The following is a 27,004-nucleotide window of genomic DNA, read 5'->3' as shown; positions in this document are numbered from 1 at the left end:
GAAAATAATTATCTGTTCCCTACCCTGCAGGAGTATCTTAAGGGAAACAAATGCCATGAATTTAGACTAATAGCTAACCAAATTGTAGTACCAAAGAATAGCTTCAGTACTCTGTAAACTTTCCAGTATAAGGATGATCTGGATTTAGATTTGTGACAACTTCTATATTTTTATTATGGCTTTTTCTTAGTTAATCAATAAATGTTTTAAACAGAGACAAGCTTAGAAATTAAGATCACTAAGAATAGCATCTGCATGGCTATGACTTTTCCTGTCTGTATCAGCAAAGAGTAACTGAGGACCCATAAAGTATTATTCACATTTAGTTTTGCATGGACTAAATGTATGTAATGCATTTATGTAAAATATGATCTAGCTGAGTCTTGTTATGTAAGTGAAATATTCTCTTTTCTGTCAAGAAGGATATCGACCCAATTTTCTGATAAGATTTTGATCTGAAGCATGATGTATGTTATGTCTACTTTTAACTGGATATCTAAAATGCTAGTTCTATTATGTGGATTTATGTTAGGCAGGTTTCTGACTTCTGGAGCTGAGAGAAGTAATCCAAATTCTAAGATACAGACAGCCTTAGGGCACTTAGCAAGCTTGTCAGTGAGTTATTCCTTCGGATAAATCATCATTTTCTCAGTATTTTTCTATTTTACTAGTATTGGCCATACTTAGCCATACTTAGTAGTTGTTATTCCCTGATAATCATAGCATGACAGAATTATTTGAATTGGAAGGGATCTTAAGAGTCATCTAGTCCCAACTGTTCTGCCATGGACAGAGATACCCCCACCAGCTAGCTGCCCAGAGCCCCCATCCAACCTGGCCTTGAGCACCTCCGGCAATAGGAGGAGGTGCTTCTCCTCAGCTTCTTTGGGCAGCTGTGCCAGGACCTCGCTGCCCTCTGAGTGAAGAATTTCATCCTAATATCTAATCTAAATCTACCTGCTTTCAGTTTGAAGACATTTTATCATACTATATGTCCAGCACTGCACTCCCTGGTAAAGTGTTCCTCTCCTGCTGCAGGCCTCCTTTAATACTGAAAGACTACAGTGCAGTCTCCCTGGAGCTTTCTTTTTTCCAGGCTGAACAAACCCAGTTCCCTCAGCCTTTCTTCACTGGAGAGGTGCTTCAGTTCTCTGAGCATCTTTGTGGACCTCCTCTGGACCCAGTCCAACAGCTCCATGCTTTTTTTGTGCTGGCGGCACAAGAACTTGGTACTCCAGGTCCTAGTGAAAGTGGAGTAGAAGGTGACAATCACTTCCCTCAATCTGATGTTCACACTTCTTATGTTACAGCTTGGGATATGGTTGACCTTCTGCAAGTAAAAATATAGAATGGAAAGTTGCCTCTGTCTTAGAGATCCTGTAATTGATGGCAAAGAACAGATAAAAACAAAGTTCAAAACACTAAAAGACAAGGGAGGAAGCGAATGACACAGCGATTTCAGTGTATTTGCTTCACAGTTTGTGTTAACTTTTTGTAGACTTCATAGAAAGGTAGAGACATGGAGAAGGACAATTCAGCAATTTTATAGTTTGTTGTATGGAGAGTTGTGCCAAATTGTAGGGGCTACTTGAGGAGAAGCAAGGAAGACAACAGTTTCAAAATATAACAAAGGGCCTAATGTCATGGACAGTGTAAATGTGATGGTTGATATTTGTACACTGAATGAGAAATGATAGATGAGTGCTAGACCATAAAGGCCATGAAACTAAGGACAAACCAATAGATATCTGAGAGTCAGAGAAGCGATGCCAAGGAAGGGGCAAAGATTTAGATTTATCCTTGACATGATAACTTGGAAACAAATAAAGGATGATCAGAGCTAATGTTGAAATTACAGGCAGCTTCAATTTATTTTACACACTGGAGCAAAGAAAATTGTCTTTCACTTACTATTGCCTGTGACTTATCTGAGGAAATTATCTTGAAGTTTTGAAGAGAGAGAGAGGAACTCTGCGTATTTGCTACAGTTGGTTTATTTTAGATTTGTTCTTGACAGTACTGCATGCCAGGAAAGGGAGTGGTTTACTTTGTACCTGCTTTTTGGAGATGGAGATTTTGTTCTCAGTTGTTTTAAAAGACCATAAAAGCTCTATAGCCCAGTACACCAATAAGAGTCCCCTCTGTTTTGGCAACAATGTTATGCAATTCCAGAAATTTACAACAGTGTTTTCCTGTAAAAAGGCAGAAAGACATGCAATCCGAAATAAAATTCCATTCTGTTATCTTGGAGGTGCATGGAGGACAGCTTCAAATAACGATGGTAAAAACAGTAAATTTTAGTTTTGCTATGATTTTTTGCTTTCAATCCCTCTTAGTTAAAAAAAAAAAAAAAGACAGAAGGAGAAGTCAGATCTTAAATAAACCAACCAATCAATCAAAAAAAAAAAAAAAAGAACCCACAAAAAAATCACTAAGGAGAATTTCTAAGAGTTTCTAAGTATAATTTTACTGAAATGTTCTTTGACCTGATTTGATAGCCTTATTTTGTTCTCATTATAGGCCATTCTTTACAGAAGTATAAAATTGTAGGTGATCAAGATAGGTTTGTCAAGAATAACTTATTCATTTTTTTCTTTTTTTTTTTTTGGCCTTTCAGTGAAATCAACGAAAAAAGCCAAAAAAAGCCCACCAACTGTGCAATCTCATTTTGTTAAAAATGTATTTGTTTATACAGAATAAGAAAGAAATTACCAAATTCTTCAAAGATGCTTCTAAATAATTATAGAAATCAATGTTTTGTGTTATAAAATATCAAGTTTCCCTGTGCTGCAATTTGCAAATCATCAGCGGTTCAGAAACCATTTGCGTAAAAACACATCCAGCTTCGTATAATGACAGTGTGCATTGAAGCTGTGGGAAATACAGTACATTAAACTTTCACAAATGCTGCAAAAGATTAAAAAAAAAAAAAAAAAGGCAATCTACATCATGGATTTTTGTTTCTTTTTTTTTTCTCAAAAGTTTTCTTCACACATGAATCCTTGAGCTTCTGTATGTTCCTAAAATCAACATTTGGCACTCAGTTTCAGAGAGCATTTCTATGTATTGATAGACTTGTACTATCCTGGAGTTTTGTACCATATCTGCTTGTTTAATTGAGGGTTTATACAATGTGGTGCCCTTTTTCCCAGAGGCTTTTACTTTCACTGAGCAGCCTTTTGAAGGAAAAGTTTCCCACCTGATATCTGTAGCATTGCGTGATATGCAGAAAGTATAAAAACAAAAATGGCAACAAGATAGGGCATCAACACCATCATGTTGTTAAGCATTTCCTTTGAAATATTTTTTTTCCCAGCAGTGTAAGATGAAGGTAGGAAGGACCTCAGGAGTCTCCTGTGGAATTCAATATCGAGCAGTGCAGTTAGATAACACATCTGCTTAAAACAAACAGAAAAAAGCCAACCAAGCAACTGGGGATGAATACAATATGTATGCAAGAAAAAAAAAAAAAAAAAAAAAAAGATGGCAACAAATTATGTTCACCTTTGCAAGAATAGTGCTCTGCATAAAACAACAGTATTTGGCTATTTCTTTATGATAAATACAGCAAATTAACCATGGTGCACAGACTGGCTTTTTCAGGACTCTTGTTTCTCTACTTAGCTTCTCTTTCATGCACACCCTGTGCTGAGACAGATGATGTACAACCTCAGCTCTGTTTGGCAGCCAGTAGCTGGCACTTTGGTGCGTGTGTGCATGTCGTGTTAGCATATGTGTGTGTGTCTGTGACCTTGGTGCAGTCAGGACAGCAGAGCAGCTACTCTGATTAAACTCCAGCTGACAGTCTGTAATCTGACGATAGTTATTAATGCAGAAACTATCCATTCCACCAGATCAGCAGCTGTGCAACTTCCAGTTCAGCTTTCTCAGTTTCTGAATACTAGGAAGTATCAGAAGCAGTCTGATGTAATAGTTGGTAAATTCAGCTTTCAAAACTAACTAAAAATAAAGTTATCACAAAAAACATTTCTACCCGTTGCCTTTTTCTTTCTTTAATGGTAAATGGAGTATCAGTTTCTGACAAATCACTTTAATTTCCTAGGGGGAATATTATTGATTAGCAGTCATTAGATGTAGAGGTAAAATACACTATTTACATGTCTCATTCAAAAATATTAGTTTTTTTCCCTTAATTCTGCAAATTTCTCAACAGCTCTGCCCATTACTCACAGTTAGATGTTAGGCTGGTGACAGGCCTTGCATAATGGACTGTTGTGCATCCATACTATGGTACAGCCATCACAGTCCTGGTGGAATGCTTCACTGTTGTGCTGTAATGAAGAATCACGCACTCAATATTTGTTACCCACCTGGCCATTGCCAGGAGAATGGTCATGAGGCTGGAAATCCTATTAGCAGCCGTCTGTTGCTTTTTATTTTAATGATTTCCTGCAAATGCAATGTGAAAATCACGTCAGGAAGCTAATAAATTATTTTATTCTGTGCAGTGCATGCTCTTGCAGTAAAATAGTCTAGAAAGGTTCAAGTTCATTGGCACAGCACGTTCATCCCATATGTCAGTAAATCCCCAGGAGTCAGCAAGATGCATCCCAGGGAGAGGCACCAGATTGGGAATGGGTGAAAGGAGCAGAAGGAGAGCAAGGCTCTGCTGCTTCACAAGTGAGTAGCAAGACAGTCTCCGTGCCTGGGTGTTTGCGCAATGGTAGATGTGAGGTGGGTTTGGTCTATATGGCTCTGAAACTAATTAAACCAATTCTCCAAACTGTGTGTGAATGTTGTTGCACACCACTTACCAGCTAGTGGGAAAAGAGCACAAACTGGAATTTATCAACGAAACATTTCTGCCATGTCTTTATATCTAAGGGTGGCTTTAGGTCATGTTCATCATTAGTTCTGCACTGGAACAGCCATGTGCTGTTGGCCGATCTGGGTTCTTCTGTTTATCAGGCATCCCTAACTTTTTTTTTGTTTTAATTATTATTCCATGAGGAATAACTGAAATTTAAATTGTATATTTTGTCTGGGAGCAGAAGAATGACTGTCATCTGAATCCATACTAATGTGTTAAGAAAAAAAAACAAAAACAAGTGTAGAGGTGTCTGTTCAGTCATGAAAGAACTTGTATCTGTCTCAAAAGTTCCACTGTTCTTACATATATAATTATATCCCAAAATATTTAGTTGTCTGAGGACAATCACCTGCTCAGTAAGCAGATTGTCTATTCTGTTCCATGTGAGTGTGCTGAAAATAAGTAGGTAGAAGTTGTGAATGAATGTGTGTTACTGTGGGTAAAGACATCTTGTAATGAACTGTATGCCATAGGGGTGTACGGTGTTGTGTGTGTAGTCCAGAGCAGAAAATAAGTATCATCAAGTCGATAAATGGAGAAACCACAGTGACAATAAGGTGGAATCATTCTGTCAGTTTGACAGTATTGCTGGACACTTTTAATGCATATAATATTTTCTGTTGCTCTGCATTTTGCTGAGTGCAGGTGTTCACAATATCCCCATTAAGCATACAGATTCTTGTGATCTTTACTGGGAAAAAAATCTTAAAAGGCTCTAATCCCTTTTCATTTGTGTAGCCTAATTGAACAGCTCCTGTAGCAGAACAATTCCTACCCTGAGGATTTGTCTCGAATTACTTTGCTGTACTCCAGGAAAGCGTGCCTGTTCTCTGCCTGTCTTTTTTGCCCCAGGAGAAGACTAAGAGAACAATGGTTGTCAGTCACTGAGGGGAGCCTAGACTTTCAGTAGCTGCAACTGACGCTTTTCTGTTGCAGTGCTGTTATTGATAGAACACAAAAATAAAACCAGGTCATTTGACCATATGATTAGCTCATTCCTGTTGAACTCTAAATGACCTTAACCTTCCTCTTCTTTACAGAATTCCCATGTTTCTCACTTTAAAAAAAATTCTTCCTAAACAGGAGGTTTTTTCTTTTGATTCTGAGATACCCTTTGTAGTTACTTATGGGGTTCTAATGGGCTGCATTGGCACACACAAGAAAAGATGCACTTGAGTGATCATGAAGACCACATTTAACCAAATCTGTTACATCCAGATAATGTTTTACCACCAAAAATATTATGGAGCTGAAGATGTGTCCAATAACAACTTTGGTGTATAACTTTTTCTTTCTTTTTGTCTTACGGTTGACTCATAGTTTCATCAGTGCTCTCTAACATGAGCTATTGTGAAAGTGGTTTACATTTTTCCTTCTGCTCTTCCAGCTTGTGACAGTGACCACTGGGGACCTCACTGCAGCAGCCGCTGTCAGTGCAAAAATGGAGCCTTGTGCAACCCCATCACTGGAGCCTGCCACTGTGCATCTGGTTTCAAAGGCTGGCGCTGCGAGGAGCGCTGTGACCAAGGGACGTATGGAAATGACTGCCATCAGAAATGTCAGTGCCAGAATGGAGCCACCTGTGACCACGTGACTGGAGAGTGCAGATGTCCTCCTGGATACACTGGAGCCTTGTAAGTAGAGGGCATGTTGTATACAGGGGGGAAATGCAGAGTATAAAGCATGCTAACAGGGGAAACCAAGTTTGGAGTAACTTTTGTTAGTTACAGAAGGTAACTTCTGTTACATTCTAGGTCTGTTCCCTTAGGTGTGTTGCAGGGATGCTATACAACCTATTGTATAACGCTATTCAGTTTGCTTCTGTTGTGAACTGCTTTCTCTTGCCTACTTTTGACCACAAACAAATGATAGCATTAGTAATACGGAGGTAGCTGGAGAGCGAGCCTTATGCCAAAGTAACAGTTGTGTCTGCTGTGTACCACCTCTGCAGCTGCGAGGATCTCTGCCCCCCGGGGAAGCATGGGCCGCAGTGCGAGGAAAGATGCCCCTGCCAGAATGGAGGCATCTGCCACCACGTGACTGGGGAGTGTGCATGCCCACCAGGATGGATGGTAAAAACATTTTCTAAAATCAACAGTGCCCTGCCAAATTTCCAAATTTCTAGATTTCAGACAGCATAAAAAAAGAGCAGTGAATTAGAACATAAAATGTAGCCAGGAGTAATAGGAAGTGTATTTCAGCATAAAAAACTGGGATAAAATACTTGAATAACCATCTGTTGCTGAAAATCCTCCAGCTCTGCACTGCTGTTTTAACCATGTAAAGTCCTGGGAAGCAAGGGACGTGAATTATACCTAAACAGGTAGTATCCATTGAATTTTGTCTAGAAAGTGTTCACTTCCAGATAGAACTTAATACTCTAGGGAGCTGAAAGCTCCTTAGAGAGACATTATGCATTTTTCGCAGGAGATTTTGCATATATTTTCAAATGTATAGTATACATTTCAAACAAAACAAAACAAAACCCAAACTTTAAGGTGTAGTGTTAAGTGGTGATAAAGAAACAAGACATCAGAATTTGACCTTTATTTTTTCACTTTCTACCCTCTGGTCAGTGGGTAGGGAAAGAAGCTACAAATGAAATTTCTCACTTGCATGTAAGCTCCCTTACCAAACTACCAGTTCTGAGTTAGGAAGTTGGAAGGTGATCAAGAAGATGGAAAGTGGTCAAAGCCCAACAGTTTCCTTAGAAAATATTTGCAGATAGTATTTACAGTCATATTTATTCTTTTTTTTTTTTTCTACATACATGTCCATGATGGGTGAAAATCCACATTTATTGAACTTCTAATTATCTCATGGTATATGAGGAGTTCAGTGGTAACATGGGCTCTTCACCAGCAAGGGTAGATCACTGTGAGCAAATGATGTCTCACTGTCTGAGCATTGCTCACCTGTCAACCTAACTTGGAGTATGGTAATTTTAACATTTATTCCATTTCATGATGGAAGAACACAAGTTATTGATCACAGGATACAGTTGTTTGCATTTTGCCTGTATTTCCTCTATTGGCCTCAATGCCACTAATGTAAAGAAATACAGCATATGAAGAAGTAGTGAAAAATTTCTGCCAGTGCACAAACTAATTAACTAATAACTAATAAGATACTCTTTAGCTTTTAGATTAGTTATCCACTCCAAATATTTATTTAAGCATAATTCAATAACAGTTTTAGATGTTTCAATTTTGTGTGACAATTTTGTTAACATAACCTTTTTGCTTTCCGTGTAAAATTGGCATAAAGTAGTCAAATAAGCTCTAAGTGTCTTATGTTAGCTAAAATTCCCATGTATCTTCCACCAGATGAGACACTTGTGAACCTGCTTCTCTTGAATTGGCTTCTTAAAAGTCTTAAGGTGTGATACTTCTGTCAGTACATAACTGCAGTTAATCCCAAATATGTAATTAGCAGTTCAGAAATTGAAGTCTTGTGGAAAAGAAGCTTTTAAGGTATTTCACTGCTTTTCCTTTCATCAGAAATAACAACAAGAGATCACGAACTCGTATAATTGGGGCATTACAGCAGTTGTGGATTTCTACGCTCTTGTTCACTGGAGGGCATTTTCAGATGTCTTGATATGTATGGCTGCTGATAAAGAAATTGGGAAGAGTTTGACATCAATTAGTCTTAATTGCTTTTTAATTTTCAGTGTTGCTTAGAAATAGTATTTTCCACAAGCTTTGGCCTGCTAAATGGAAATCCTGGAGGACTGTTACTATTTAATGCTGAAACACAGACTGTGAGATGGAGATGGGCCTTTCATTTCCAGGATCTGCACTAAATGAGTGACATGATCTCACTCTCCCTTCACTGCAAACCTTTCTTCCTTGTCTATTCAACCTGAAATCGAATTGTAAGATTCTTTTTCTGCATACACAGGGCATGGTCTGTGGTCAGCCTTGTCCTGAGGGTCGTTATGGGAAAAACTGTTCCCAGGAGTGTCAGTGCCACAATGGAGGGATCTGCGACTCAATGACAGGTCAATGCAATTGCAGCCCAGGCTACACAGGGGAAAGGTAAGAAAAAAAATATTTTTGCCAGACTGCTGAACCTGCAAGCGATCTGCTACAACAGAGAAATTGGAGAAGGTGGTAGAAAGACAAATGAAAAAGCCCATTAGATAATTAAAAGTTTTGTGAAGTGTTTTCCACATCACTTATCAGATATTGGATCTCAAGTTAAAAGTGATTACTTTTCTGTGAAGAGTTGCTTGGTTTCAGGAGTTTTATGCTGTGGCCCACACACTGCCAGTGTCCTGTGGGTCTTCATTCGAATGCTGTGCAGAATGATACAGATAGAGCTGTGGGGTAAGGAGTGAAGCTCTTGGTTTTCTCCAGATGTTTGGCAGGGTCTGTAGCAAGGAAGGCTCCTCCAGTTCCTCTTCAAAGTGAGCAGGCTGGAGAGTTGTCTCCTGAAGTATTGTGTTCAATACTGAAATGAAACTTTGGTATTTTCTAATTTGCTGTTAAAAAATCTTCAGTAGATTTCAGAAGAAAGAAAATTTTTGAAGCAGGGAAAAGTGGTGAAAAAAAAGCTTTCCTGCATACATTTTAAACAGCGCACAACTCATTTGCTGAAGTCAGCACTGTCTTAATCATTGTGGTCAGTCTAGGGGATCTCTGCCAACAATAGTAAGTATTATAACTGTATGCTCTTCCCACATGAGCTTCACAGGACATAGAGAAAGCTGTGCCAGGCATAAGGAAAAAAAAAATATGAAGAAGAGACACACTTAGTTCAGAGCCTGCAAAAATTATGAGGGCTGCTCTGAAATAAATGCTTCCTGTTTTATTATGGTGATCTGTGATGTCTGAGGTTGATGTTAGTTGAGGTTGATGAGGTTGAATCTTCCCACTGATATGCCATTATATATCGCTTTCTGACAGATGGCAGCAGAGGGGCAATTTGACAGAACGATGTCTGACATGGAAGTGTGTATGAAGCAGAGGTGTGTCCTTGAATTCCTCTATGCAGAAAAAATGGCACCCATTGACATTCACTGATGCTCGGTGAATGTTTATGGAGACCAAACATTGGATCTGAGCACAGTGAGGGGGTGGATGGTGTGTTTCAGCAGTGGTGGTAGCGATGAGAAAGACAAACCACATTCTGGACAGCCATGCACAGCTGTGACACCACAAAATGAAAAATGTCTTGATAAGCTCATCTGTGTGACTTGGTAGATCATGATCAGGGAACCATGTACAGAGCTGAATATTGCCTAAATGTGTTTGAAAAGAAGGTCACAATGAATATCACAGAGTTGAGTCCTTAGCTGGCTGATGTGGTAGCCCAGCCACCTTCCCTCATATTTGAAAAGTCTTGGCTGTCAAGCAAAGTCCCCAGTTACTGGAAGAAGGGAAACATCACTCCTATGTGTAAGAAAGGGAGCAAGGAAGATCCAGGGAACTACAGGTTGGTGAACCTCACTTCTGTGCCTGGGAAGATCATGGAGAAGATCCTCCTGGAAAACATGCCAAGGCACATTTGAGATGAGGAGGTGATCCGAGACAACCAGCATGGCTTCATGAAGGGAAGGTCATGCCTGACCGATCTGGTGGCCTTCTGTGATTGAATGACAGCATCAGTGGACAAAGTGAAAGCAACTGATGTCATCTACCTGGACTTCTGCAAAGCTTTTCACATGGTTCCCTCCCACATTTTACATCCTTTTCTCTAAATTGGAGAGATACAGATTAGAAGGATAGACTATTCAGTGGATGAGGAATTGGTTGGATAATTGCAGCCAGAGGATTGTGATCTACAGATATAGATGCAGATGGAGGCCGGTGATGAGTAATGTCCCCCCAGGGTCTGTCTTGGGACTTGTGCTCTTTAATATCTTGATCAGTGACATAGGTTATAGGCTTGAGTGTACCCTCAGCAAGATTACTGATGACACCAAGATGAGTGGTTGATATGGCAGAAGGAAGAGATGCCCATCCAGAGACACCTTAATAAACTTGAGAGATGGGCCTGTTTGAACCTAATGAGGTTCAATAAAGCAAAGTGCAAGGTTTTGCACTTGGGTTGGAGTATTCCCAGATATATATATAGACAAGGAGAAGAACTCCTTAAAAGTAGCCCTGCTGAGAAGGACTTAGGGGTCCTGGTAGATGAAAAACTTAACGTGAGCCAGCAGTATGTGCTTGCAGCCCAGAAGGCTAGCAGTATCCTGGGCTGCACAGAAGAGAGGTGGCTGGTAGGGCAAAGGAAATGATTATCCCCCTATATTCTGCCCTGGTGAGACCCCAGCTAGAATACGTGTCTATGTCTGGGATCCTCAGCACAGGAAAGATGTCAAGCTTTTGGAGAGGGTCCCAAGGAAGGCCATGAAGGTAATCCAAGGGCTGGAGCACCTCTCCTCTACAGACATGTTGGGATGGTTCAGTTTGGAGAATAGAAGGCTACGGGCAGATCTCATTATAGCCTTCCAGTATTTAAAGGGAAATTATAAACATGAGAGAGATTAACTTTTTACGTGGGTAGATATTGATAGGACAAAGGGAAGTGGTTTTAAACTAAAGGATGGAAGATTTAGATGTCAGGGGGAAAATTTCCACTGAGATGGTGTTAAGGTGCTGGAACAGGTTGCCCAGAGAGCTTGTGGATGCCCAGTCCCTGGAAGTATTCAAGGCCAGGTTGAATGGGGCTCTGGGCAGCCAGATCTAATACTTAATCTAGTGGCTGGCAACCCTACCTGTGGCATGGGCACTGGAGCATGATGATAGTTCCTTCCAGCTCAAGCCATTCTATGGTTCTATGATTCTGTGATTCTATGAAAGCTTATGCCAGGTGGGGTCCCATGAATGTTTACACAGGAACAGAAAGAATATCATATGCAAGTTTGTCAGGACCTACTGAACCAATACAAGGCTGAAGGTAACAGTTTCCTGGATCACATCATTACTGGTGACAAAATGTTGTGTCACCACTATGAACTGGAGTCAAAACAACAATCCATGGAGTGGAAATGTGAATTCCCCATCAAAGAAAATGTTTAAGGCACATTCCTCAGCAGGTTAAGTGATCCTGCATTTCCTCAAACTCAGACAAACCACTGCAACGCTGACTAAACTGAAGGCTCAAACTTCAGAGTCAGGACATAGAAGAAGACAACCTTTCTCTTGCAACACAGTAACTCCAGGCCCCATATCAGTTTGAAGACAGTAGAGCACATTGCCCATCTTGTCTGGACTATCACACCATACCCATCACATATTCTGAATTTTGTGCCTTCTGACTTTCTTCTTTTTGGGCTGATGAAAGATGCACAGCATGGGCAACATTTTCCTAGCAACAGTGCTGTCATAGCAGCAGTGAAACAGTGGGTCACCTCTGCTGGTGCAAATTTTTTGCAAGCCTGGCATGCATGATCTTAGTTCATCACTGGCAAAAATGTGTAGCTAATGGTTGTTGACTATGTTGAAAAAGAGTATTTTGTAGCTGAGAATTTGCTCTGTCAAATAGCATTATTTTACTCTTTGTATCTGTTGTAGATTCTGTTGGAATAAATAGGAGGCATTATTTTTGGAGCAACCTATGTACATTTGTCTCTGAAGAAACAGTGCAGTAATTGGTAGATGCATTTAAAGATACATATTTCAGCAGGGAAATCAAATGAATATTCATGTGAGAATGCACATATCACTCTCTGGTCTTTCTTAAAGCAAATTTTTTTTGTCTCAGATTATAAATCTGTCTGTAGTCTGAAATTCTTTGCAGATTGCTGTATTTTGATTCCTTTTTACAAGTCTGAGCTCCCTCTTTCCTACAAAATAGGATGGATTTTTCAATCTCTTGTTTTTCAAGATACTTTAAGGGCAGGAATAGGTCGGAAGCAAGATTATAGACAGCCAGTTATTTCATGGCTGTAGATTGGCAAGGGTTGGAAATATTACAAGAAATGAGCTAAGGAAGTGTGAACATACCAGCAGCATGGACAAAAGGACAATATTTAAAAGATGCTAAACCATTCTCAGCTTCTGTTTTTAACTCACTAGTATCTGCCTGAGATTTCAGTGCGGTTAGCTGCTCCTGGAATTTGGTAATACAGCAAGAAAAAAAGAATTGCTGGAGTATACTCAGTTTCTAGGTGATCTAATTTAACACAAGAGGATTTAGTTTAAAGCTGAACTCTTCAAAACTGATGAAGATGGTATTAAAAAGAAATTGGAGAAATAAATCTTATCTCATTGGTGTGGGATCAGTGGTTGTCACTTGGAGAAATTACATTCTCAGCTTTATCTGTATAACTTTATTAGGAAAAATTTAGATAGATTCCACTTTATTGTAACTCCCTTTGAAGTAAAAGAGATTTTATTACTGTCTCCAGTTACACCTTAAAATTCCCAGACTGAGGCATGTACCACAGAAGCATGAAATGAATATGCCTTCCCATTGTACCTCACAGGGCTCTGCTGAATGTGTTGCAGTGTCTTGTATCATATTAGCCTTTGAAATTCTCCTGAAGTAAACCATCAATCATACAGTTTTAGTCTTAAATGCTAATTGTATAAGAAAAGTGGAAAGAGACTTTCATTTAGATTTTTTTATGACTGGTGAAATCAGCGAGTTTTAAACTGATAAAAGCATTAACAATGTGTCATATTATCAGGTAATCTGTAAATTGATAAAGCGTACATGTACCCAGAAAATTGTAGATGATGTTATGTGCATATTATTCCCTGGTGAACTGACAACAAGGCTCAAGGCTTTGGTCTCAGAATGTTCTGGTCAGAAGCTCTGAGATTTAGATATTTTATTGTTTTGTCTATGTTTACATAATTAATTGTTTATAGGATACTTATACTGTTGAACATGGATATTTTCCCTGAGACACAAGCTATGAAATGTTATCATCCCTGGCTCTGGGACATGAGCCTGTTGAGCTGAGCGGTCGACCCTGACACACACAAACCAGTATTTTATTATTTCCTTGATGTTGGAGCCTTTAGTGGTTCTGTAGTGCTACAGACAGTTAAAGATGAAGAAGATGAAGCTTGCATCATATCTGCAAAATCACTGAACAAGCTTTTATGAGAGGACTCACTAGGAATCGATTTTCAAGTTCAAAGTTAGTGGAAATTGTCCTTTAGTAGTCAAGCCTAGACAGTTAAAGATATAGTCTGATCTTTATGTAAATGTGTTTAATGTATGAAAGATAAATGAAATACAAATTAGCTAAACCAGTTATCTTCTAAACACTCTGCAAATGAAAGGGAAAATTTTGATGAACAGCTATATTTATTAGGAGACATTCTCCTTAAGGAGCAATAAGTAATGATTGCTACATACCCATGGGTTAAACTCCAGTCTTCTCTATCATATAAATACAAAATCAGTAAAGTCAGATGAAATAAAGAGTTTGGGATTCTTGATGATTTTCTCAGGTCATTATATGAATCTACTAAGGGTAAAGAAAACCATATAAAGAAAAATGTCAGAATGAAATTCGGGAAATAAAGTCGTAAAAATAACGTATGTTTGGAAACATAATTAGAAAATACTCTCTCTGGAGTCAGCTGAGAGCAGTTGCAAGGAATCTTCTGCCTGAGTGTCTGCAGGGGCACAGATGTCTGCTGGCTGTTCACAATATTGCTAAGTGGAATATCCAGATCACTAACCAAAAATAAATAAATAAATAAAGATAAAAAATATGGGTGGACATCTTTTGAAAACAAAATTCTTGAAAATTTATTACATTTCATACCTAACTTCTGATTTAAGTGGATTCAATTTTGTTCTGGTTATTGAATATGAAATGCAGTGGTCTGTATATGCCTGTTGTCTCCTTTGTTGGAGAGAAGAGAGATCTTTCCCAGAGTAGTCTGCGGAGGCAGTGTTTCTAAGCCTGGCTTGCAAGCAAAGGAATCCAGAGAGACAGGCATTTTAAAATATAATGATATATAAATTCTTGGTCTACTTATGACAAATTTTAGACCTGAGTCAGATTCCTCGTAAACAGAATTTCCCTTAAATCCCTAAAAGCTGTATTTACTTAAAGTAAAATTAATCGCTTTCTCCTTTGTTTTTCGCACAGATGTCAAGATGAGTGTCCAGTGGGCACTTATGGAGTACAGTGTGCTGAGACCTGCCAGTGTATGAATGGTGGAAAATGCTACCATATCAGTGGTGCTTGCTTCTGTGATCCAGGATATACTGGAGAGCACTGTGAAACAAGGCTTTGCCCTGAGGGAGTTTATGGTCTCAAATGTGACAAAAAGTGTCCCTGCCACTTGCATAATACCTGGAGGTAGGCTTTACACCCTATAGCCTGTTCTCTTTTTCTGTGTAGGCCTGAGAGATCAGAATACAATCTGAAAAGAAATAATTATTGATGCAGAAGGGCTTTCTGATATACATTCATGGAAATGGAAGCAACTAAACATTTCTGAGAGTCTTTAGTATTTTCTAGCCATAATAAGAAAGAAGATACCAACTCCAAAGAGCTTCTGATTGTTGGTACAAGTATGTGTATTTATTCTTAATATTAACCTCTACATTCAATCACTGGTACATGACATAAATGTTATGACAAAATGTCATACTTTTTCTATATTTACCAAATGAATATATCTTTGTATTCCTCAATGTATGAAGTCCATTCTCTGGGATACTTAAATGTGAACTCAATTGAAATCAATGGGTATATAGCCTTAAGACTGAGTCCAGTAAGGAAGAAGAATCCATTTTTCTCTCTTCTCTCTCCCTCCCTCCCCTCTGTAAGAATTAGAGCAGGTGAGTAATTTAATCCGAAATTTCTGAAGCCTTACCAATTGTAAATCTAATTTTTTTTTAATTGTCACTTAAACACCAGAAAGCTCTTAAAATCTGATCTGTAGAAACCAACTAAAAGTAGTTTTGCACTTGTCTTACTTTTTCCCATCTCTCCTTTCTCAGACATAGTCTTATTTTTTGAGTTTTGTATGTCTTCGTGGACTCCACTCTGAACATACTGTTATGAAAATCTGTATACTTAACTATTTGGAGACAGTCTTTCAGCTGTGAAGGAGGAATGTCAGTTGAAGCAAGTCGGTGTATTTAGAAAACAATTCTTATTACAAAACTGTTCCTTTGATGAAATATTTTGGTCACTGCATTTGCTTACATGTACCTTTGTTAATAGTCACAGTACCTTATATAACTTTTGTGAGTATATGATGAACTTAACTGTTGAAAACTGTTGTCAGAGAAATTTGCAGAAATTATTTACTGTAGCATAGAATGCTGTTGTACTTTGTATACAGATTTAAAAAAAAAAAAAAAAAAAAAGCCTTTAGTTAGAATTTAGAAGTGATGTTAAAGCACTCAAGCACCTATGTGGAAATAACCTACTAGGGCTCTGTGAAAAACTGTTTTGTGGATTGCCTGAGTTGTTGAACATTACCATTCATTGGCAAGTCGATGTGACAGCAAGCTGAATTTACTTTCCATTCATGTGCTTGCACAGTCATGTACTTGCAGTTCTGTTTATCCCATTTACTTGAGATGCCTTAAAAGAAAACACTAAAAACTGTGTTTTTGACATAAAATCAAGCCACTTTGGGCAATACATTCAAGAATAAATGGAATCATAATGCTGACCTGTCTAGCTCTCAAATTATGCTGGGAGACCGAATACTATTGCGTTATGAATTATGCTAGCTACTTTTCTGCAAATGTGTCTGTAGACTGTTGCAGAAGCTTTGTTTGACAGAAACGCATTACAATGTATAGTGTTGCTGATGTTACAGGGATTATTTCTGGTTCATGTTCAACACAGCTGTTTCTTCATTTATACTGCGTAGGACAGCTTGTCATCAAATCAGATCACAAATGTTCACGTGTAAACAGTAACATATGGTTGATTGATCTTTTGAACATCTTCACCTCCATATGACAAATAAAAAGACTACAGCATTATAGGTGTGGGAGCATATTCACAAGGGCATAGTAACCAGCGAGGAAAACAAAAATTTTCATGACTTTAAAAGTGTATTTGTCATAGGTGAATAATATCAGCAAATAACAGAAATCAAAGGCTAAAAGACTATTTGAGTAATCATTGGAAGGAATTGAGTTGGAAGGGCCCTCAAAGCTCACCCAACCCCAATCCATGCCGTGGGGCAGGGCTGCCCCCCACCAGCTCAGCTGCCCAGGGCCCCATCCAGCCTGGCCTTGAGTGTCTCCAGAGATGGGGCACCACAGCTTCTCTGGGCAGCTGTACCAGGACCTCACTGCCTTCTGAGTAAGGAATTTCTGCCTAACATCTAACCTTAATTTTTCCTCCCTTCTACTTCAAAGGCTTTCCCTTTATCTTATGACCATCTGCCTAAGTAAAAAGTTGGTCTTCCTCCAAACTAAGCTCCAAATAAGTGCTGAAACAAATAGTTCAGAAGTGAGAACTTCCCTGCAGACATGTCACTTTTAGCAATTTTTTGAGAAGCAAGTCATCCAGGATACGACTTTCTTAACACTTTAGGGAATATTCTCATTTCGTACTTTGTTATCACAAGTAATATTTGGGCTTGTTTGAGCCAAAAGAGCTTCATAGCATTAACCCTTTAACAGCAGTCAGTAGTCCCAGGATACTAAAACGATACTGTACTGTATCTCCTCTTTTTATAAACTCCATGTGTCTGTATATCCAGGACTTTGAAGGGACTTCTTGGGATCTTTCACCTACATATGACCATTGACACAGATTTCTCAAAAAGGAACTGTTGATAGGTCCTGAGCTCCATGTTATTGTTTACATTCTTGCATTCGCAGATAAGAAAATGAACTAAAGGTTAATGAAAAAAAGTAGTTAGCAGCAAAAAATATTCCTTATCTCAGATGAAACGTGTGAAAAATTGTGAAGCCTTGAAATTTTTTGTTTTCCTCATTGGTTATTATGCTCTTGCAAACATGCTCCCACACCTACTGTGCTGTTGAGTTCCTTTTAATTTGTCATATGGAGGTTAAAAAGTTTTTTTTTTTTTTTTTAAAAGACAAAAAACAGCCAACTATATGCTACTGTTTACATGTGAGCATTTGTGATCTGTAGGTAAGTTGCAGTACACAAGAAGGTATCTAGCCTTCTTCAAATGTTTAAAGATGAAAAACCACTGTGATGTAAAACTGTTGTGTACACGTTGCTATTATGATATTCTGATTGAGGAAATGGCATCAAAACAAGTTTGCCAATAATTCATTTTTTTAAAAAACTGAAGTCAATTTACATGTAGGGTAGGCTAAGCTACAGTTATTCGCTGCTGCTGTTGGTTAATGGAGCTCCTGCCTAATGAAAGGCATGCACAATGCTCTTCTAGCTATGAACAGTAGCAGCCAAAATAGCCATACACCCCATAAAGGGTTAGATACAGGTGTATTCCAGAGATTTTGTTCTTTTTGGACAGCAGCAGATAACAACCTTCTTCAGTCATGAGATGGATCTTTTCTGTTACCTATCTGATACCTATCTTTTCATAGGTATGAGCTAGAGTGAAAATCAGACACAGACTTCTGTTCCGTGATTAGGTGACACTATCGATACTCTCCTTTTTACTAGACAGCCAAGAATAAATCTAGAGTGAGTTAGCTGGCTGAAAATCAAGATACTCATCTGAATTGCTATAATATATATTATCACAGATATATTTTATGTCAGTGTACAAAGTAAGGTTGTACTTCTAGAAAGTGTGAACAAAAGTGCAAATAAAAGTGAACGTGCTGGCAGTATTTCTCAACATGTCTTTGTTTCCCTATCTTAACATAAATCTTTTTGACAATTAAGCTAACTGCATGAGAACCCACCAAAAGCTTTAGAACAACTCCAGCTTCCTACATCTAATTACAAATTATGGAGTACTAATTTTGGTGTCAATCAATATATGTGCAAGTATGCCTTGTAACACTCACTGGGAGGGCACAGAATGTCGATGCCTCTGTCTGCTTCATACCTAATGCTTGCTCATGCATGTAGTCTCCCTCTATTCTGAAAGGAAAAGAACCAACAACAAATGAAGCTGGGATTTACTCATATGTCTTAAAATGACAGAACTAATTTTACACTTAAAATATTCTGATTCATATTCTAATGACTGTTCAGTTATGGATTGAACAACCCTTCCATATTCCTTGCCCTGTATTCTTCCACTGGTATGAAACCTAGGGATTGGATCCAAAATGCCACTACAAAATGTCTAAATGTCTACAGGCTGGAGTTAAGAATAGGGTACAAATCGGATTCTCCCATCATGTGTTTTCTTAGTCTAGCATTTCGTTTTCCATGAGAATAGTTCTGTTCCAAGTAATTTCATTGGCAGTATACTTATAACTGAATAAACAACCAGAAGTGTTGACTGTGAATCCCATGAGTTTTGAATCAATTTTGCATGCATCATTTAGCTAAAACAACTTTTCCTCCTGGCTTTATGTATGCTAGCTTAATACTTTTAAAAAGAGGTTTTAATTCTTCATGACCCTCAAATTCTTGTATTGTTAAAGTGTACACAATTGTATATACAGAACTGACTGTACAGTAACACTCCATGCTTTTATAATTCATTCTTTCCTTGATCAGCACTACACTGTCGGTTGTGTTTCATAACAAGAAACTTCTGGTTTGAAAGAGTGTATCTTGACACTAAGAGCAATTCGTACTGCTTTTCCTTGTCCTGCAACTTTTTCAAAGAACATGATTATTACTTATGTTATAGTACTTATAAGTGTAGTAGGTGTTTTTTTAAACTTTCCAGTGGTTAGGAAAATACTTTATTTCATATACACCACACACCCCCCCCACAAATTGTAAGCAAATCTCGCAGAATCAGTCTCTTGTCATGGGTAATTTAACATGCCTGGACAAAGGCACATTTTTCCAGCACTTAAAGAAACTTCAATCAGTGGCAGACGAATATCTTTAAACAGTCTTCCCATTGTAAATATATTGGATTTGTATTTTAAGGCTTTCCTTTTGTGAGAATTGAGCAAGTGCTTTATCTGCCAGAGTCCTACAGAGTACCTCTTTGTGTCCACTTCTCCAGCACATACATCTTAGCACAGCTGATAATGTCCATTTGTTATGAGGCAACAGCTGTCTGACTGGCCCTTCAATGGAACTGCTGTTCCAGGTAGGGACAGATGGTCTGCTACCAGGTATGGCCAACACAGGGGAGATATTCGCCAAAAGATTCCTGGTCTGGTGGTATATCTGAATTCTGCCCAATGCAAATGGTTTTGTAGCATTCCTGGAAAGACGCCTATTGTTCTCTTTTAAACTAGAGGTTTGGAAAGAGCATGCTTGTAACTCATTTAATGTTGTGTTACTGTTTTAGGATTAGTTGTTGTATTGTTATTTTAGTGAAGCATCATTTCTCAGACAAATTGCTGCTGAATTTGGTCAGCCTTATGAAAAGGATCCTATTCTTGTTTAAACAAACATCTAGTGATACATTTTGGGATTTTAATGCTTTCATCACTTTAATATCAGTAACCATGGATATATATTTAATAGTAAAGACTATGTTTTAAGAGATAAGATTGTCTTCAACAAGCTACAGAAAAATGATATATCTTCTTTTCTCTCCGTGTCCTCCCAAAATGTCTGTATGATACGTAATACTAATTTCTCTTATCTTAGTTGGCATGCATTTTTACATGTATAGACAGAGCCCTTTGCTCTGTGGTTTGGGGAGGAAACCCATCTCTATGCATAGAATGCAAGATTCTTTATGCAACCTATCTGTAACAGCATTTTGTTCTCTGGAAAAAAATACTGGTGTCACATTTAACCCTGAATTATTTATCCTTTCATCTCCTCTTGGCAGCTGTCACCCTATGTCTGGGGAATGCTCCTGCAAGCCTGGCTGGTCTGGGCTCTACTGCAATGAGACATGTTCTCCAGGGTTCTATGGCAAGTCTTGTCAGCAGATCTGCAGCTGCCAAAATGGTGCTGATTGCGACAGCGTGACTGGAAAATGCACCTGTGCCTCTGGGTTTAAGGTAAATAAGTTTTACTTTCTTTATTGAAGTGCAGAAAGGTTAAAGATGCCAGAGTGCCCTTTCTATATCACAGTAAAGGAGAGGTAAGAATATTTGGCTATCACAGGGTGTGTTACAGAATAAGACCCTGGAAAGGCAGAATTTGTGTTTAGCTCTAAGTACTGAAATGTAACCATGGTTAAGATAGGAAAGTTCACTGCTTCATAGGATATTGATATACAAATGAGGAAGTGCTCCTGAGATGTAAATAAAGGAATGAACTTGTTGTTATCTTACGGTCTTGATTCCTTGTGCTCCATTCAGAGAAACTCTGGACAAAGACACTTGTTTTTACAGTTTAAGATACATTATTCAATAGCTTTTACACATTTGTTGTTCTTTGTGCATTGGATGCTAATAACCTAACACAGAAATGTGGTTTACAGTATGACTATTCCAGCAGTAATATTTCAACTAAATTAATTCTTAAAAGATTTTACATAACCACAGTAATTTCCATTAAACTACTATCTGGCTGTATTTTGGTTTTGCAAAGGACTTTTTTATTACTAAAAATATCACCTATTGATCTCATCATGTGCTGTTCATTAGCTATGTGACATGAGCTCTCATTGCAACAAATAGAAAACTAATGGTTATAGTAGACCTAAAAATCATGGAGAACTTAGTGTGAAAGACTTCTTTTCCCTTAAATTCAGGATAAATTAGTGACAGCCTAAGATATTTGTGGCTTGTGTGTTTTCTGACTTGTGTGGCATCTGAGTCAGTCATCACAATCAGTCAATTCCATGTCCAGATGTTAGAGATACAGTTATATTGCCTGAACTTTCTGTAAGAGTTTTTAGACTCTACTTTTGTGTAACACAGGGTGCTGATTGTGGTACTCCTTGTCTTCCGGGTACATATGGAGTAAATTGTTCTTCTGTCTGCAACTGTAAAAACGAAGCCATATGTTCACCAGTAGACGGTTCTTGTGCCTGCAAAGCAGGTAAGTGTGTCTTCAGATTAATATTCTGAAATCATAAAATCAAGTTGAGTTTTTGAAGTTGGGAAGAAGCAATGCATTTAATAAACAGCAGACCAACTGTAAGGCCATATATTTTATTCTCTATGCTTCTCCTACAGTGAAAGGTGAAAAATGGGAGAGCATCTGCCCAGAGAAGAGGACACATACTTTGTATTCATCTGAAAGAGCTGGATATTGTGGCTGGATGAACTACTAGTATTTATTTAGTCTGAGATGGGCTGCCACTTGTCTCTTCGTGATAGGGCTAGGATTTGCTAGAATGACTTCTGGTATGCAGTTTATGTGTTGTTAGGCTTACTAGCCAAAGCAGCCCTACTTCTGCTCCATTTGGATGAGCACCAGCTCTGCCTACCACACTCTTTGTACCACAGAGACACAATTATTTTTCTGCCACTTTAACACTGATGTTGGTCTCTCAGTAAGAGACAAGTTTTGAAGAGATCTTTTCACATGTAAAGATCTACAGGTCTATATGAGTTCCCATTCAGTACAAAATATAATACTAAGCTCTATTTAAAGATCCCTTCCTGAAATACACACTGAGGATGTACTCTTTTTCTCATTTCTGCTGTAAGAAAGTTTTTAAAAGGCATCATCTCTCAGCTGTGATGCTGGATTACTGAGAAGAGAGGGGGCAGGCAAATCCATGAGCCCAGCTTATGTTTTCTCCCACTCTTAAAATGTTGGAGGTGCTGGAGGGGACATCAAAACCCACCCAGCCCCAATCCGTATCGTAGGCAGGGCTGCCCCCCCCGGCTCAGCTGCCCATGGCCCCATCCAACCTGGCCTTGAGCGCATCCAGGGATGGGGCAACACAGGTTCTCTGGGCAGCTGGGGCCTCACCATCCTCTGACTGATTAATTTTCTCATAATATGTAATCTCAATATCCCTTCTTTTAGTATAAGCATTCCTCCTTGTCCTATCACTATCATATTGTTTAAAAAGTAAATCTCCCTGTTTTTAAGCCTCCTTTAAGTACTGAAAGGACATAATGAGATCTTCCCAGGGCCTTCTCCAGGCTGAACAAGCCCAGCTCCCTCCACCTCTTTTCATAGGAGAGGTGCTACAGATATCTGATCATGTCTCTTTACATCCTTTCCCTATTAACTGAGGATATTTTCTATAAGTTTAATAACTCAGGTGCCCAGTTCTTTGGAGGTTGGTTTGACACAGGTAAGACAATGATGAAGATCCCATAGATTTCAATGAAATGAGAATACCTTCCAGTTTTCACATGTTGCATATAACTACCACTTCCCTGCTTTGCTCCTTCTACGAAAATTCTTCCTCTGCTTTTTGAATTAGTAGTCACATTGCTTTTCAGTCATGATATTTAGAGATGAGGCAGCTCTGTAGCTCTGAGAAAAGCAGGTTAGTGTGGGTAGATCAGCATGCATTTGGAAAATGTAACCTGCCTGCCATTGAAAGATTCCAATTCTGATATCATTTGCCTCTTTTAACTCTGCTTATGCTATGGGAAGCTCTTTAAGGAGACAGAGAAGGAAACTTTAATAAGCCCTGAAAAACACTGGAGAGAAAGTGTCTCAATTTTCTAGCTATTATAGTGTAACATTTTTTCCTGAAATGACCCCTAAACTCTGAAATTATCAATATAGGACATGAGGCAGCTCTATTTCAATACATTTGTTTTGCATAGTCTATTGATTGTACTCTCTGCTGAATTATTTTTCCCTTCGCTTACTGTAAACAAGGTACAAAATTGGAAAGTTGGCTTGTGTCATTGCTGATGATAACATATGACTGGCTCACTTGTTTTCTGTCATACCCAGTAATTGATCACATTTTTTAAAACCTATTTACATTTCTGTTTATCCAGTGCACAGTCTGTGAATCATTACTATCAAATATAATCAGTGGTGAATGCTGCATTTCAGAGACACTTTCCATTACGTTCTATTTTGCGTTTGAAGAAAGTGCAGAAGTCATCTACAAGGTCTTCTGTGTATCCTTGGAGAAATCCAGCTTGTGCACTACTTTACTGTTGTATTTCCTCTATTTTTATATTTTTTCTTTGGGGGGGTGCGGTGGGGAGGAGAATCTAAGATTTCTGTTAAAACCACACTGCAGAACTGTCTATATTTAGAAATGGTGTAAGAACTATGAAAGTAGCAGCTTAAGTGAAAAGATTATAATTTTTTTTCAGGCTATCCCTTAAACCTTTCAAGATACTTAGTGCTTCTCAGCAAAATTTCAAGGTGTCTGTGATTTCCTTTCAAATCTCTCATCAATAGCTCCTGTATGTTGGCACCTACTGCAAAGTATGTGCTGTGCACAGATGTTACAAGGTGCCCTTCTGCGTCTTTGTTCAAATCCAGACAAATTTTCAGCTGAAATAGTATCACTATCCTATAGTGATTCTGTGTGCCTTGGAGATTCCAAAGGGGAGGTGGAGGGAAATGTGTGCTCAGTGAGGAGTTGGGGGAAAACCTGATTAATTTGTCCCTTTAATTCTTGTTTATGGTAGGTTGGCATGGTGTAGACTGTTCAATCAATTGTCCCAGCGGTACCTGGGGACTTGGCTGTAACTTAACTTGCCAGTGTCTTAACGGAGGGGCTTGCAATGCTCTGGATGGAACCTGTACCTGCGCCCCGGGCTGGAGAGGAGAAAAGTGTGAACTCCCTTGCCAGGTAATTCAATCATTTTGCTCAATATGGCATTGTGTTAATACCAGGCAAAGGGACACTAGTATAATTCTTCTCAGTTCATGAGAATAAATCCATAAGAAGCACTGCACCTAAAAGTCATCCCATGTTTGACCAGATTCAACGTTATGGACATGAAGCAAATGCTTCACAGCACACTGCTGCTGCACAGCACACTGAAGCACAGTGTAGAATGACTAGGATGATTAAGGTTGGTAAAGACCTCTAAGATAACAAGTCCAGCAGCGATGACCATCCAAGAAATGACTACACAAGACAGAGATGCACAGATGAACATTTTTTCTGATTTCACACCTGAAAGTTTAACCTGACTTTTCCTATGCTCCTTTAGGATTTATTGAAAAACATAGTTTTTACCTCCTTCTCAGCATGAAATCTCATCAAAACTGCTTCTATCAAACTACTTTAAGGAAAAACAATGACAGAAAAATATAGCAAAGACATATTCCACATGTAGCAACATAAATTTAATTAAATTAGCCATAACTGTGGTAAGGTATGAATGAAGAACTTCCTTTCTCAGTCATGCATGAGAAGGCATTCTTATCATGCAATCCCATGACAGGCCTTTGCTTTTCTATTGGGACTGTGGCTTCTATTATACCCCAGACAGAAATCACTCTGTAGACAGACATGTGTCTAATCAGTTCTGTTCTACACTATAAGAAGCCATAAAAATCCTTAATTTCAAAACACAGGAAGATGGAAAATGCAAACAGTTTGTTTTATTTTTCAACTATTCTAAATACATTTCATAAACAAAACAAAAATAATTTTTTGGTGGAAAAAATGTATTTTTCCAGAGCCCATCTTTTCTAATGACAGATTCCAGTTTTCTTGGAAATTTTAAACAAATTTTATTGTTTCTTTTTTTTTTTTTTTTTTTTAATAAACTTCTCTCTGCTCTCCTTTTCCTGTCTTTGTCCTCCTTTCATTTCTGCAGTGCCACCTTCCTAGCAGGTTGGTGGCGTAATGTGAAAGTAAAGGAATCGCCTGAATTCAATATGAACCATCTAAATTCCCTGCTGTGCATCATATTCAAGCTTCTGTCAGTTTTCACTATCTCTGTTTAGCAGTAACAAGATTAAAGTAGCTGAACTACAACATGTGACTGGAAGCCACACCTTTGTTTTGAATCAACTGCTTTCAGAGCATTCTTAAAGATTTTTTTGGGAATGTCTTTGTTTTTTTTAGATGTAGTTTAGCATATGCTCATTCTGATACAGTAAGTAAAATGGCACACAAACTCTAAAATATTCTGGAAATCTGATTAGAATGCTTCCTGTGTGTATTTATGCAGCCTTTCTAACAAATACATCTCAATTAGAAGACTAATTTTTGTTTTTCTACAGAAGCTTTGCTTATCACTTAGCATCTAATTCTGAAAGACACTGATAAGTATCTCCTAAGTTCCATTAGCTCTTCTAAAAGTGGGTCATTAGAAAAGATCAGTATTGTTTCATGCCATTTGCTCCATTGTTTCAAATATAGCAAGCTAGTGCTCAAAAGAAATTCTCAAATTTACAATTGCCAATCAACTTATTGTCATGTACTTTCTCACTTTCCACTCACTTCCTTTTATTTCTGTGTCAAATAGAATCTTTTCCATATGTAAATACATATCAATGAATTTCATTTTTTTCGTTAGATTTAGAAAATCAATACCACTGTTCAGATTGTTAATCAAGACTGACTTAAGTTTGGACAAAATACATAGCAGACTAGAATTACCCTTTTTCAGCAGTATATTTCAGAATTTCCTTTATTTCAAATATGATTATAAACAAAGGAAGTGCCTTCCTTAATCTTTTCTTTTTCTCTCTGTAAAAATGGATTCTTCAGATACGCAAAACTCTCCCTATTCTCAAGTACTGCATGATTTTTTCTACTACAGACTGGGAATTTAATATCTGTATCCTACAGATCTGTGAAACTCTACTGGAAAAAAAAAAAAAAAAGATACCGGATGAATTATATGTTTTATTCCACTTTTTAATGTAACTTTGACCAGTTTTTCATCTTGAGCATAAATGATTGTCTTTTAAACCTGACATATCTTTTCTTTATTTATTTTCTTTGCTGTGAGTAGTCCCAGAAGTATTACTCAAAATTATCTTGCCTTTCTTCTTGGTTTTGATGTTTTATTTACATTTTCTACTTACAGATGTATTTTTGCCTTCTTTTGAAAAATAGTAAAAATTTTATTCTTTTTTGTTTCTCTGATTGACCTTATATGAAATTATTGTCTAAAAGTTTGTGGCACCTGAAGAACAGGAAATCAAATTCATATATTCTGATATAGTTCCATGAAAATCAGCGGTGTTCTTTTTGGCACAGTTGAACATACTGAGAAGGTTATTTAACTTGTAATGTTTATCTTTTGATAACCTTGTTTGTTGGTTCAAAAATGTTCAACAGCCAAAATATAATTTTGTGTAATGTGTGATACCCAGAGAGCTTCTTTTCT

The 27,004-nt window shown here is 38.1% G+C and overlaps 1 protein-coding gene across 3 annotated transcripts in view; it reads left to right on the top strand.

Annotated features, from left to right (window-relative positions):
- Nucleotides 1-27,004, top strand: part of MEGF10 (multiple EGF like domains 10) — a 126,256-nt gene that overhangs the window by 67,887 nt on the left and 31,365 nt on the right. For all 3 annotated transcript variants that reach the window (XM_085213112.1, XM_085213110.1, XM_085213109.1), the window contains 7 exons: nt 6,219-6,465; nt 6,783-6,903; nt 8,735-8,871; nt 14,898-15,110; nt 20,650-20,824; nt 21,692-21,812; nt 24,338-24,501. In XM_085213112.1, the coding sequence (XP_085069238.1) occupies nt 6,219-6,465; nt 6,783-6,903; nt 8,735-8,871; nt 14,898-15,110; nt 20,650-20,824; nt 21,692-21,812; nt 24,338-24,501 (1,178 nt within the window). The remainder of the gene's footprint in view (nt 1-6,218; nt 6,466-6,782; nt 6,904-8,734; nt 8,872-14,897; nt 15,111-20,649; nt 20,825-21,691; nt 21,813-24,337; nt 24,502-27,004) is intronic.

The sequence above is a fragment of the Meleagris gallopavo genome, chromosome Z (assembly GCF_905368555.1).
Source record: "Meleagris gallopavo chromosome Z, MGAL_WU_HG_1.1, whole genome shotgun sequence".
NCBI classification, from domain to species: Eukaryota; Metazoa; Chordata; class Aves; order Galliformes; family Phasianidae; genus Meleagris; species Meleagris gallopavo.
The sequence above is the reverse complement of the archived record's forward strand: the minus strand, read 5'-3'. Positions and strand labels throughout refer to the sequence as shown.